General features: G+C 31.6%; 1 protein-coding gene across 2 annotated transcripts in view; it reads left to right on the top strand.

Moving 5' to 3' along the window:
* Window positions 1-13,222, top strand: part of LOC126739200 (probable phospholipid-transporting ATPase IIB) — a 48,361-nt gene extending 35,139 nt beyond the window's left edge. For both annotated transcript variants that reach the window (XM_050444768.1, XM_050444769.1), the window contains exons 10-17: window positions 2,402-2,535; window positions 2,587-2,702; window positions 2,759-2,967; window positions 10,428-10,573; window positions 10,633-10,846; window positions 10,908-11,046; window positions 12,427-12,630; window positions 12,694-13,222. In XM_050444768.1, the coding sequence (XP_050300725.1) occupies window positions 2,402-2,535; window positions 2,587-2,702; window positions 2,759-2,967; window positions 10,428-10,573; window positions 10,633-10,846; window positions 10,908-11,046; window positions 12,427-12,630; window positions 12,694-12,827 (1,296 nt within the window). In that variant the 3' untranslated portion in view covers window positions 12,828-13,222. The remainder of the gene's footprint in view (window positions 1-2,401; window positions 2,536-2,586; window positions 2,703-2,758; window positions 2,968-10,427; window positions 10,574-10,632; window positions 10,847-10,907; window positions 11,047-12,426; window positions 12,631-12,693) is intronic.
* Window positions 13,223-14,886: the final 1,664 nt, after the last annotated feature.

Raw genomic sequence — 14,886 nt, 5'->3', positions numbered from 1 at the left:
TTATATTATATTTTTCGGCTATATCTTCCACGGCGTATTTCATGAAACGAGTTTTGTGTAAGTTTGCTATTGCCAGCAGTTCTTTTTTTATCAAATTTGCTTCAAACGCAATACCTTTTGCAGTCAGCCAATCGATAATTTCTTGCTTTCTCCAACTTGAAGTTGGCGTCTTCTCTATTCGCCGTGAATGATAGCTTGCGTTATCCATAACCACCACCGAATTAGCCGGAAGAAATTTTATCATTTCACCAAAATAGTCCTCGAAAACGTCTGAGTTCATGTCTTCATGGTAATCTCCTGTGCGAGTCGACTCAAAGGTTAGCAGACGTTCTTTTAAAAATCCCTCTTCGCTTCCAATATGCGTGATTATAAGTCTTTTTCCTTTTCCCGAAGGTACTTTAATACCCGTAGACAGGCCTTCTATGAAAGCTTGGTGAGCACTGGTTATATTTTTGTCTTGCCACATTTTTTGGACTATATAACCTTCGTTAATCTACGTCTCATCAAGATAAAAAACTTTCTTTTGCTCCCTGCGGTACTGCTTGATACTTCTCAAGTATTGTCGTCTCCAACAAACAATTTCGTCCCTCTCCAGTAAAAGTGCTTTGCGGTTATGCTTTTCCCAGGCAAAATCCATATTTTTTAAAGTTTTCCATAAAAGTTTCCTACTTATCAACGGAATACTGTCATCTCGGCCAAGCTCCATTAAAATTTTGTCTAGGGTGGGTATTTCCTTTTTAAAATAAAAAGAGTGAACTTTTCTTCGAATTATACATTTAGCATTTTCATCAAGGACTTTTGTAGGTCGTCCTGGCTTTTGCTTGGGAGATTCCACTTGACCTGCTACTTTTCTTTCCCGCAACAATTTGAAAATGGTGGACCTTTCAATTCCACTCATTCGAGAACATTTTTCAACAATTTCTTGCACAGTAAAACTAGGGTAATCGTGTTTTATGCAATCATGTACATTTAAAATAATAACTTTTTCACTCAGCGATAGTGGAGAATTTTTAGTACATCTTTTCGTTGGACTGAATACCTCCATTTTTTAAATATTGGGATAATAATATTGTGATTACACTACAGCGTAGCAGTGACTACTAACGTTTAAAATATGATTTAAAAGTATTTATAGTCTGTATATATTACCTGACCCCATTTTTGCATGTTACAAAGCGTTAAAAGATAGGTACCTATACAAAAGGATTAAAAGTATTTATTTAGTATTTAATCTCTTTCAAAATAAAGGCATTTAATCCGTGAAAATTAAATTCATAAATATTATAAGTACCTGCGCCTATGAACTACCACGAAATGTAGCCAAACAGAACGGAATTCCCCAGTTTATTGCTCTATACACTTCTGAAATAGAGTATAGTACTTTACGTACGGAAGCAGAAAAAAGCTATTTTCCAAATTTCTTGTATATCTAATATTCCTTTTTTTTAGCTTGACATTTTTTCTTTAGTTTTAATTTTCCAGTACATGTTGCGGTCATCCGAATCTTTCTTAATGTTCTCTATATTTTTTTGCTTCATTTGAACTTTTAAACATTTAAATAAACAGAAACATGAGTTAAAGTTTGGAGCTTTAATTAGTAAAGTTATGTTTCTTTCTTTTAACATTAGAAAAATAGATCTAGGTATTAGTACAGAGTAAGGTATTGAAGAGACGAAGTAGTATAAATAAAATTCATAAATTTCAGTAGTATAATTAAAATTGAAGTAGTATAAAAAAAATAATATAAAAAAAATAAATAAAAAAATAAAATAAAAACGTAATTATCAATTTACAATAAAGAAACCATTATGATAAATAGGACCATTGTTTTGATTATAAAACCGTTAGCACAGGTGAAAACCTGTGTAGCAAAGCCCTTTTTAAAAAAAATTACAAATATAATTGCAAAAAATTACAAATATAATTTAATACAAATTTATGATAATACAGTTTTTGTTTTTTTTTTAACAGTAAAAGAAATATAATAGAGGGTATAGGGCAATAGGTAGACGTGGCATGTAAACAAATGCTTCTTGTAAAGAGTTTTGATTGAGATGGAGGCGAGCGGATACCAAGCCCTATAAAAAAATTATACAGTCATAAAAGTTCTTTAAATAAATTATTGGACATTAAATTATATTCGATAAAATTAAATAACAAAAAATCGTGTACAATTTAAGTTCATAATTCTTTCTAACAAGTGAATAGGACTGTTTTCTTTTTTATTTATTAAAATATCCAGGAAATATTCAACAAAATAGGTAATTTAAAAGGATTAAGGTTTTATACTAATTCAAATGTCTCATAAAAACATTTTATGCCAAAAGGGGTTTTATTTATCATGCAAAACTAGCTATACCTAAATAATTCTAACAGTATGTAATTTCTTTATATATATTAGACAAGGTATAATGCAGCAAGACTATCAACAGTGGACCGAGTAAGTCGGGTAGCCCAAGTGGTTGAATCACTAGAACGCGAAATGGAACTGTTGTGCATCACTGGTGTCGAAGATAAACTGCAGGATAACGTTAGGTTAGTTTACATCTAATTTATTTTTGTTTTGAATTAATATATCGTTTCCAGGACTACATTGGAGGTACTAAGAAACGCCGGCATAAAAATCTGGATGTTAACTGGTGATAAATTGGAAACCGCCACCTGTATAGCTAAGAGTTCCCGATTGGTATCCAGAACACAGAGTAGGTTCAACAGTTTATCAATAATATAATTATTAAATCAATAATTTTGTTTATAGGTCTACATGTATTTAAAAAAGTGGTGACCAGAACAGATGCTCATCTGGAATTAAACGCTTACCGAAAAAAACAGGATTGCGCCCTGGTCATAAGCGGAGAAAGTTTGGAAGTGTGTCTGTCATACTATCAGCAGGAGTTTATGGAGTTGGCAACTGCCGCCCCTGCGGTGGTTTGTTGTCGATGCTCACCTACCCAAAAAGCACAAGTGGTAAGTTTTAATGTTAAACTACTGCTTCTAGATAATAAAAATAACTGTAATTTTATGAGGGTTCTGTAATTTAAATTATAAAATAAAATGATTCATTGATTAATTCATTCATTAATTGATTAATTCGCTTATTTGTGCTAAATGTTTTTCTGTTTTCCATCAGTTGGTGATTCTAACTATTTACCTAAATTATACCGCCTAAAAATATGGGACTGTTGGACAACAATGTTTCTTTTAAAAAATTACTCTTTGGCTTAGATAATTAATATTCCTGTTATAAAATACATTAAAAATGATGTTACTTATTATTACTTCAAGAACACAAATATGCAATGGTTAATATTTGGCATGATTTGATTGGAAAGCTTTATTGAATAAAGTAGATATTGAACAGTTTTATGAAATATCTTATAACTGCATTGATCTGTTTGTTCCTTGCTATTTAGAATACTTCACTTCAATCGAAAAGAATATATTCTTTAACTTTAAATTATTATGGAAACAGTTTAGTAATGCTTTAAAAAATCAAGATCAAAACCAATGAAATGTACAATTAATCTCCGATCCTCTAAGAAATTAATCCGCTGCGTATGCCAATGCTGAACATACAGGGTGATTCAAAATTGAGTGCAAAGATTTCAAGAGGGTATTTACCAGCCAAAAATAAGAACTTTTTTCATATAAACGTATGTCCTAACTTGCTTCGTTTTCTAGATGCAGAGTGTAACGGTTTTTTAATAAAATCGGTTTTTTATCAATTATTCAAAATCCTTTCAGCCGATTTAAATAAAATTTGGTAGGTTTATTTGTCGTCATAAAGGCAGTGGCGGCTCGTGCTTTACAAATCTTGGAGTTGCAATTGTAGGGGGCCGTCGGTGATCGCGAATGAAAGACTAAAAAGATTATCGATGGCGCTTTGGCGGAGGCGAAAACATTTTTCGGTCTCATACCCATTTTCAAAACGGCCAAAATAAGCAAAAAAACTCGAACTTTTGATATAATGCAATAATTAAATAAAAGACTCGGCAAATTTATCAATTACTCTTTGATTGAAATCAGGAATGCTTTCGGTAAGATCCCTTTCTTTGGAAAGCATTGCCAAAGCAGAAAGTCTTTCTTGGCTCATGGTGTTTCGTAGAAATGTTTTTATCCTTTTGAGAGTAGAAAAACACCGTTCTGCTTCAGCTGAAGCCATTGGAATAGTAATTAAATTTTTTAAAAGCTTAATAGTTTCACTAAATGTTTCACTAAGCTCACCATTCTGAGAAATATAGTGAAACAGCACAAGTAGTCCCGAGATTGATCTAAATTCCTGTGTTTCAGAAATAACTTTTAGTTCTGTTCGAAGCTTTTGTTCTATAAAAAATGGGTAACACTTTATTGTTTCTTTAAATTTTATTTCAGGAAAATTAATACTATATTGGTTATACTGCTCCGAAAAAAAAAAGACTAGCGGCGACTAAGTGTCCGGTAAAACCGAATCGCTCCTTTCCTTGACAAATAATAATGTCACATACTTCTTTTGCTTCTCGACAAAATTCTGTAGAGTCATCCAGCCTAGCCTACGTCGTTTGGACCTGGATGGCTCCGATGGAGATGGCTCAATAGCGTCCGTGATATTATTTCTAATTTCTATTAATTTATTTTCAAAAGATAATATGTAGGTATTTGCAAGAGCAGCGTCAATTTGCCTCGATTGAAATTTACTAAATAAAATATCCACATGAGGCATTATCTTCTAAAATAGATTGAGCCAAAAAACAAAATTTCTTCTTTGAAGAATTTTCACATACCCTGATGCCTGGTTTGTGGTGCTAATATTTCTGCTTTCATTTAAAATTTGTTTCATTGTCTTTAAAATGCCATCTTTGTATTCAAATACAGTACAAACGACTCTAGAATTAAAATTCCATCTGGTCGGGGCTGAGCGTGGTAAGCGTTTTTTCACAATCTGGTCCAGTACTAACGATCTCTGAGGACTATTGGAAAAAATAAACAAATTCCTTGTTAGACGACCCGCTCATAAATGATGCACCATCGTATATTTGTGCAATGAGTTTGGTTTTATCTTTAACATGTTTGTCAAGCTCTGCCAGAATAACCGAAGATAAAGTTTTGGCGTCATGATCACAAGGCACCAAAAAATCCCAAAAACGTTCAACTGGCTTACCGTTTACGATGTACTGAAAGACAATTGCCATTTGAAATATATTTTGATACGTCACTAGTTTCATCGGCTATTATGGACATAAAATCTGCTTGTTTTATTTCCTTACAAATTTCTTCTTGACATACATTAAACATTGCTTGCAAAATCTCATTTTGGATTGTCTTCGATGTGCCTTTAAATACTGATGCTTTTTGTAAATGTTTTTTTAGAGCACCGTCTAATTCAGCACTAAAATCAATCCAGCCTCGGAAAACCCCAGGATTAGAAGATGACATAGACTCATCATGTCCTCTTAACGCGAGTTGGAAAGCTCCACGAAAACGTACACAATTAATAATAATGTTGAAAATATATCAATTTTGTTTTACCTGTTCGTTATGCAGGTCAATATTTCGACGATATGCACCACTTAATTGGGCCGCTACATTGACACTTCCAAAAAGTGAATATTGTACAACATTCTTCATATGTGTTGCCGATGATGAATGTTTTTTGTAATGCGGTCTCCTGAGTGATTAAGATCAGTAAAACCTACTTTTGTCCAAGAAACTTCGCCTCCAAACAATAAACAAGAAAACAAAACAAAGCATTTTTTATTGGACACCCACAAAGCCACGTATGTTTATTGTACAAGTCAGGATTAAACGTTCTCATAAAAGTCCTTTTTTTGCTAGACACAGATTGTTCTATTTTTAAAGGCGGAGTAGGCCTGCCAAGTCGTTTTATCTCAGCCTTATCATTTAATGATCGGCTACAGAACGGTAAACTGAATCAATTATCGGATTTTATTAAATTTGTCGGTAAAATAAACAAGGTTTGCACTATTCTTGCAACCACACGCACCTTATGAGAAACTATATAGCCGCCTCCTCAGACGTAGGCAACTTTATAATACGCCGTAATATAATCGAGTGGTTTGCAGTTTGTGTGCACACCGCCGACTGTCCGTCAGCGATCTCAATGCGACGCGATGTAGTATAGGAAATGATTGTTTTTTTAAGGGTGTTTTGGTAAAGTTTTAAATTAATACTTGATTGCAATTTACAAAAGACGCTATAATATAAATAAAAATATGTTTCGTTTTTTTAATTCTTTTTTTTTTGGGTTGCGCAAACCTGCAAACCTAATGAGCAGCCGCCACTGCATAAAGGCCCTCCTTTGGTGGGAATAAAATAAATTTATTAATTCCAGTGGCGATTCAGGGGTCTACCTACTTGATACTTATATGTAAAATTATGGTACAAAACCGCTTTTTTGATAATTTAATTTTTTTTTAGATTAAGCGGTCACTAATGTAACTTTCTTGCCTCTTGAGCCTTACTCGTATCTAGCTTTGTTTCTAGGAAAAAAACCAAAATCTGCCTGGCCCCTATTAAAACAAATAATAAATTCGCATTGATTATTGAGATTCGTTTAATTTCTTTTCAAAATTTAACTTAGTCTAAGTAACAGATACATACAATAGCAGATTTTCATAACAAAAAAAAATTATTAAATCTGAATCTATTAAATTTGAATCACCCTGTATGACGTCCTTCTAAACATACACATTCCCTTATTATTTCTTCTCAGTGAAAATGAATTATTTTAAAACAGTTTTCTCTACTGTCAGCTCTTAACTAATTAGCATTCACAAGGAATTTTAAGAATCCTTATAAGAAAAAAGCTAAGGGGTTTAAATTTGATGATCGAGGAGGCCATGGCATGAGTTCCACCCTTTCCATCGCAACGATTTCCAAAATGCCTATTTAAATAATCCCGAATTGCTAAGATAAAATGAGGTAGTGCTTCATCGTGCATGAACTGCATATTAGCACATATTGCCAGTGGCACAATTGTCTAAAAGGTCTAGCATATTCTTCTAGATAAATCTTGAGTTTAGTTGTGGGATGGGATCGAAGGAATAAAAACAAACGTCACTTTATGTACTGGCCAACGTTTCGCAATAATTTTATTGCTTCGTCAGGGCCCTAAGGTAACAAAAAAGACACAATAAAAAAGGATTATTATATATAAACAAAATTTAACTTTTTGGGGTTATGTTGATACCACCAAAAGAGAAAAAAACAGAAAAAAAAAGAAAAACAAAAAAAAAAACAACAAAATCTTAGATTTGAATTAAAAAAAAAATTACACAACAAAAAAAAATGATAAAATTGCTTACATAACAGTGTGATTTTGCTTGTCATAAAAATTCATGTTTACAGGACACACAGGTAACATAGAATATATAAAATATTATTTTTTTAACAAAAACGGTTTTAATTGATGGGTTGTATCACAGACAGTTGCTTTAAAATTGATTCTACGGTGTACAATAATAATTTAGCATCTAGCCAGAAAAAACCGGGTATGCGAGAACACAATAGACACATTCTTTTTAGTGATAAGAACCAAAACAGTCCCAAAAGTTTACATTTTGATTTGATCTATTAGATTAAAATAAGAGGAACTTAGATTTTTGTCCAACATTTTACAACATTCTTTTATAAAAGATGAACGATATGTGAAAAATTCTTTTGATTTCGCTAATTACATTAAAGAGCAAACAGTCCCTGAAGGTTATATTCTTGTATCGTTGGATGTTGTTTCTTTATTTACTAATATACCGGTGGACCTAGTAACTGATATAATCACCCAAAAGTGGCATCTTATCCGGCCTAATACATCGCTAGACCTTGAAACAGTTGTTTTTCTTTTTAATTTTTGTATTGAGAATAATTATTTCCAACATGGTGAAAATTTCTATACCCAAATTTTTGGCCTAGGAATGGGAAACTGCATGTCCCCAATATGCTCAGACATTGTAATGGCACAACTACAAGATCAGTGTATTTCTGAACTATCTTTTAATGTACCTTTTTTCTGTAGGTACGTGGATGACATAATCACGGCAATTCCAAATAAAAAAGAAAACGAAATTCTATCAGTCTTCAATAGTTTCCATCCACGTTTACAATTCACTATCGAACAAGAAATTAACTGTAGTTTTCCATTTTTGGATGTTAAAGTCATAAGATCCACAGATGGTACCATAAAAACAGATTGGTATCAAAAACCAACTTTTTCAGAACGCACTTTAAATTATTTTTCAGAACATCCTATGACACACAAAATAAATGTAATAAAAAACCTAAAACATCGGTGCTTGAGACTTTCTAGTCCAGAATATCATAAAAAAAACCTTCATTATGTTCAGACAATTTTAAAGAAAAACAACTACCCCCTATCAATTATTAAAAAAATAATTAACGACACCGAGAACATTACTCAAAATATTACACGAAACAATGAAAATAATCAATTGGCTTATTTCAAGATTCCTTACATTAACACACTTTCTCATAAAATTAAAAAGACCATACAATCAAAATCTGATGTTATTAAAATCTCAGAAAGAAGTGAAAACTCGGTAAGAAAACATTTCTTTACGAAGCTTAAAACTAAAGAGGCCTTTGATTTACATTCTAACATTATTTATAAAATACCTTGCTCTGGGTGTGATGTGTGTTACATTGGTCAGACGGGTAGATATTTGAGGCAGCGCCTATACGAACATGAGTATGATTGTAGGAATTTAGCCCTTAAAAAAAACCCTACTGCTTTAGCTGAGCACAAAATGAATACAGGACACAATTTTAATTTTGGCAAGACTACAATTATGGGCCAACAGCAGCTTTTTAAAAAGAGACTTCTAGCCGAAATGATAAACATAAAAAAACACAATAATGCGGTAAATAAAAGAACGGATATAGACAATCTAAGTTCTTCTTATTTTAATCTAATAGATCAAATCAAAATGTAAACTTTTGGGACTGTTTTGGTTCTTATCACTAAAAAGTATGCGTCTATTCTGTTCTCGCATACCCGGTTTTTTCTGGCTAGATGCTAAATTATTATTGTACACCGTAGAATCAATTTTAAAGCAACTGTCTGTGATACAACCCATCAATTTAAACCGTTTTTGTTAAAAAAATAATATTTTATATATTCTATGTTACCTGTGTGTCCTGTAAACATGATTTTTTATGACAAGCAAAATCACACTGTTATGTAAGCAATTTTATCATTTTTTTTTGTTGTGTAATTTTTTTTTTAAATTCAAATCTAAGATTTTGTTGTTTTTTTTTTGTTTTTCTTTTTTTTTCTGTTTTTTTCTTTTTTGGTGGTATCAACATAACCCCAAAAAGTTAAATTTTGTTTATATATAATAATCCTTTTTTATTGTGTCTTTTTTGTTACCTTAGGGCCCTGATGAAGCAATAAAATTATTGCGAAACGTTGGCCAGTACATAAAGTGACGTTTGTTTTTATTCCTTCGATCCCATCCCACAACTAAACTCAAGATTTCAAACCTATAGGATCGCAACTAGAATTTACTTCTAGATAAATTCCAAATAAAATTCTTGAATACGGCAAACTTTGTGAAAATCCAGCTTGATCAGCAGATAGAAATCCGAGAACTCCATTCGTCGTTGAAAATCTTCAAGAAGAAATGTATGAAATCTATTTTTGTAAATGGAAAGAATTCGATGAACCGGAATGATTCTTTAGATTTTGGGCAATCAACTAGTAATCGTATACGGCATTTAAAATATTTTCTTTTGCATCCTCCCGATTTTTACCATGCATCCAGAGTTGGTTTGCATCCTTATGCATACCATTATTAGATCTGACATTAATATTTCAATTCTTGAGTCTAGACACTAGACGGCTCCGTGGTGATTTGCGAATCATTTTAGGTTGATTCACTGACCTTACTTATTGGAGCAATTGCAATGTTCAATACTTTATAGAACGAAAAAACTAACTTCTTTCATGTTCAGACGCTGTGTAGGAAATATGTATTTAAGTAAAGTAACTATTGACACAGGTTAATATCTTTTTTATGTTACCCTTAACAAGGCGACTATGTAGCCAAGTTTTTTTTAAATTCAACCTATTTGGCATCCAAGATAAGGGTTTGTTTTTGTTTCAAATAGTTGCTGCTTTGTTTGTAAAAGAATCTGCGTCTAAAGCATTTAAAATGTTTAATTTTGCACCCTCACCACGATTGATGGAATTTCTATCTAAATATACAGTTGTGTTGTGCTCTAACCAGGTCTATTTCTTACAAATACGCACCGAAAAGTTAGGTCGTGATTTACATTACAAGATTTCATTCTATTTTCAACTCAGTGTTCAAGTTAATGCCAAAATATAGTAAAAAAAGTCACCCCAGTTAGATAGATTTCTTTTTTGAGTAATTTTGCTTGCGAGTAATCTTATATTAAGCAATTAAATATTTTAGGTACAATTGATCCAACAACATACTGGCAAAAGGACAGCAGCAGTCGGTGACGGCGGTAACGATGTAAGCATGATCCAACAGGCGGATGCTGGAATCGGTATCGAGGGACGCGAAGGAAAACAGGCCAGTTTAGCTGGAGATTTTAGGTAATAAATAATCATTTTCATCGATTATAATTTTTATTTATGAGCAATATTCTTTTTAGTATTCCCCAGTTTTCGGTGTTGGCAAGGCTCTTATTGGTACACGGAAGAAAATCCTATAAAAGATCTGCCTCGCTTTCGCAATTCGTCATTCACAGGGGTCTGATTATTTCTACTATGCAAGCGGTCTTCAGTAGTGTGTTTTATTTGAGCTCGGTGGCTCTCTATCAAGGTTTTTTGATGGTCGGTTACGCTACTGTATATACCATGTTCCCAGTAAGTCGGATGTTAAAACTTATTAATTAGCACCACATTATTAAATATATAAATTTTGTAGGTATTTAGCTTGGTGTTAGACCAAGACGTAAGTCCAGAGATAGCACTTACGTACCCAGAACTATATAAGGATCTGGCCAAGGGTAGAAGTTTATCTTATAAGACCTTCTTTATTTGGGTATTGGTCTCTATTTATCAAGGTAGGAATTTTGTTTCATTACTCAGTAAAGTGACTTAGTTTAATTGGCTATTACGCCACTACTTGCTGGACTCTTATTTAACGATGCGTACTGACTTGCAACATAATACTGCAAACTAAAAAAACTGAACCGTTTTTTTTCTATCGAAATATCTAAATGTAATGAAATTTTTGGTCCCAGGGGTTCTTAGGTCAAAGAAACTACAAAAGTCGGGAAATCTCACTTTATTCACTTCAGTTGCGGGCTTCAATCTTAACACTTTTTAATAATAAAACAGATAATCAAACAAAATACATTTAAGACTAGCATAATACGATAATCAAAAAACCTGTCTTAAGCTAGTGTACAGGATTAAAATTCAGACAATTTTTGAATAACTTTTTATGAAATGTTACATAACATAATGAAAAACTAGACCTGATAAAGACTTAGGGCTTCTGTGTTAAAAAAGAGAGCTACTCATGGTTTTGAGGTATATCTTCACATGGAAATGTTCGCTTGCTTAGTATTTGCTTTATACAAATTTTTACACAAATAGCAAGAATTTAAAACTTTTGATTATTTTAATTTTAAAATCTCCAAATAAGTTTTGTTTTATTCCCAAGGCAATAATGTGTGTATTACTCGAAGTTGTCAAATTACGAAGATGACACAAATACTCAACTTTTTGTAGTCACTAATTACGAGGAATATTAACACAAAATATTAAAATGCAACAGGCAAAAAAACTGAAATAAGTTTAAAAGAATCTGATACTAATTATTATGTATGATATCTAGGTACCTTAAGTACCTTAAAAAAGTGGAAAGTGTGTAATATAAGAATTTAAAAAAATCTACATTTCATTTTTTTTAAATGCGTACCATATAAGTGGACTCGGTAAAATTTCCTCCCTAATAAATAAAAATTAAATAAATAAAGGCCAATATAGACTATGTAATGGCGATAGACTTGTACGGTTCGTCATACTATCGAATATATTTTTTCGGTTTGTGCCAAAGCTACTACCTTAGTTAAAAAAAACTACTTCAATAATTGTGCAGATGATATGTTATTTTCTACATTTATTTAAATAATAACATAATGCCTAATTGAAAAGATAACATTAAGATTAGAAGATTAACAACAAGATTAGAAGAGGACCATATTCGTAATGAAATTGAAATAAATGGTCCATGGCTTGTTTGTACAAGTCCTGATCTGAAGAAAACATTATAATAAAATTGAAATTTGCACACTACTTCAATCTCACCATACTGATAACAGACGAATTTTTCAAGTATGATGATGTTTTTAATTAAGGGAAACATGTTCATTTTTAACCATAACATTATTATAATGTTTTCTGTAAAACGCAGAATTTCACAAACATTGTTTTAGGTGGCGTAATAATGTACGGAGCTTTGCTGTTATTCGAAGACGAGTTTATCCACATAGTAGCTATCAGCTTTACCTCATTGATTCTAACGGAATTGATTATGGTAGCCCTAAATATTAGAACCTGGCACTATTTAATGATTTTAGCGGAATTTTTCTCGCTGGCCCTTTATGGATTAAGTCTTATAATTTTACACGACTACTTCGGTAAGTATAATTTTAAAGCTTTTTAGTGTAATCAAAAAAACAATATTCAAATTATAATTTCAGACGCCGAATTTATAAAAACCCCCGACTTCCTGTGGAAAGTGACCGTCATAACCTTAGTGTCATGCTTGCCGCTTTACATCCTAAAATTCCTTAGGAAAAAATTCTCGCCGCCCAGCTACACTAAGCTGTCTTAGATTATTTAAATTAATTGTGATATATTGCGACTCAAATTTCAATTGAAATGACAAAAATACGGTCAGATATTTTTCGATTACGTTTAAATTTTAAATAGTAACTAACCTAAGATCAATTAATATATTTAATAATCTTGAAGTGATAGAAGTTTGTAGGCTGTTGGACTAGTTTTTTAAACTAGTCCATTGATTAGCCTACGGGCGCTTAAATAGATGTGCTTGTATATTATTAATACATAGATGTGTTTTTTTATTTTTTAACAATTTTTCGCTATAAAAGCACCAGCTGATTATAGTCAATGGAAGTAACCAATTTTTGTTCTGTTAATATGCCTTATTTTATTCTTATTACTATATGTACTTCCGACGTTGTTAATTATATTTATATAAATGTAGTTTTATTAATTTATTAGAATAATGTATTATAAAAAAAGAATATATCTTAGGTTTACTTTAAAAAAATCGTTTTATTAATTTAGGGAGAAAACTCTTAAAAGCTACTGGTAAATTGTTCATAAAATTAGCACGAAAAATTTCGAGCTGGTTCATAATTCATAACATATTTAAAATAGTTAAAATGAGAGAAAATTACCTACTTACTTATTTTTAATGCATTTAATGACAAAAATTTCAAGCGCCACACAAAAGTTTTACTCACAGGTTCTTGAAACTTTTAAAGCTTCAAGAACCTCAGAATGGGTCGTTTTGTTCTCCTTAACAGTTATTATCTTACAGTCAATATCCTCTGAATCAGGTTTCAGGATTTTCCTTACAATCTTTCTCTTTTTGAATTATGTGTGTATTGCTTTCCTCATGTCTCTAGGATTATATTCAAATTAAATTATTAACACTAAAATTACAGACTTCTTTAAATTTCCAAAAAAAAAGTTCAATCATTTGAAACAACTTAATAGTTTCGTTAACTGCAGCAACTCTGGCATAGATAGGTCATCCTTCTCTACATTTTTTGCCATTACATAATGGCATCTCTTAAAGTTAGAGCTTTTAGGGCATCAGCTAGCTATCCCTTAATCTTTTGATACAATTGAACCTAATAGGCCTTTTCTGTTGTACAACCTATTTATCCGCAAAACATTTTGGTCTAAGGGTTTTTACAGAAAGGTTTTGGGTTTTTAGGAATAATTAACCCAAAAGCGAAGTCTAAATTTAAAAAAATTGTACTTATCTCAATAACAAAATACTTAAAAAATCAACTTTAAAAAATGTCCAGTGTCACTCTTGCATTTTTAGATGACTTATTATTAAATTCTTTAAAACATCTAGGTGATTTGGCATTTTATACTACTACAGGCGTTAGTTTGTTTAGGCCTGTAGAATTTGTGCACTCCAAAAAAGTTACTATTTAGAGGGCCTAGTTGACATAAATGGTATATAAATTTGCTGATATGGGTAAGTCTAAACAATACATATAGAAAATAGAACTTGAATTAAATAGGCTGAGTGATATTAAATTAGAAACCAGTATCAAAATCTTAGTAAACTGGGACCAATATAAAACCTAAAACAAATCAGTTTAATAATTAAATATTAACGATGCATTTAGTTTTTTTTTATGTTATAATGGCTATAAAACTCTACAATCGATAAGAATTTTAAAAAGATATGATTGTTCGTGAGTAAAATATTTGAAAGGTGATGTTCATTTACCGTTAAAGGCCGAACTGGAACAACGTTTAAGCAGTGACGAATTGACCCGATTCCAAGCAAAAATTTAGACTTCTCCAAAGTCTTTTTTTACCTAAAACTAATTGCAATGCTTATTATGTTTTAGTTTTTTTTTTTAATTTACAATGAACAATAGTTTTAGTACTTTATGTTCGATATTTTATACTATTAGCATTTTACTGTACTTGCTACAGGTATTCGTCGTTTCTTCTTGCACCTGCCTATATGTTGAACAAAAAGTTTGGTTACCAGTTATACCAAAATTAAGTTTTGAGTCTCCCTGGCAGTCAACTACCAAATATCTTAGAGACGATATTATTGTGTTTATCAAAAAAAAAACTTTTTTCGCCAAATTTCTTTATTATTGCTGAAG

Source organism: Anthonomus grandis, chromosome 8 (assembly GCF_022605725.1).
Source record: "Anthonomus grandis grandis chromosome 8, icAntGran1.3, whole genome shotgun sequence".
NCBI lineage: Eukaryota > Metazoa > Arthropoda > Insecta > Coleoptera > Curculionidae > Anthonomus > Anthonomus grandis.
The sequence above is the reverse complement of the archived record's forward strand: the minus strand, read 5'-3'. Positions and strand labels throughout refer to the sequence as shown.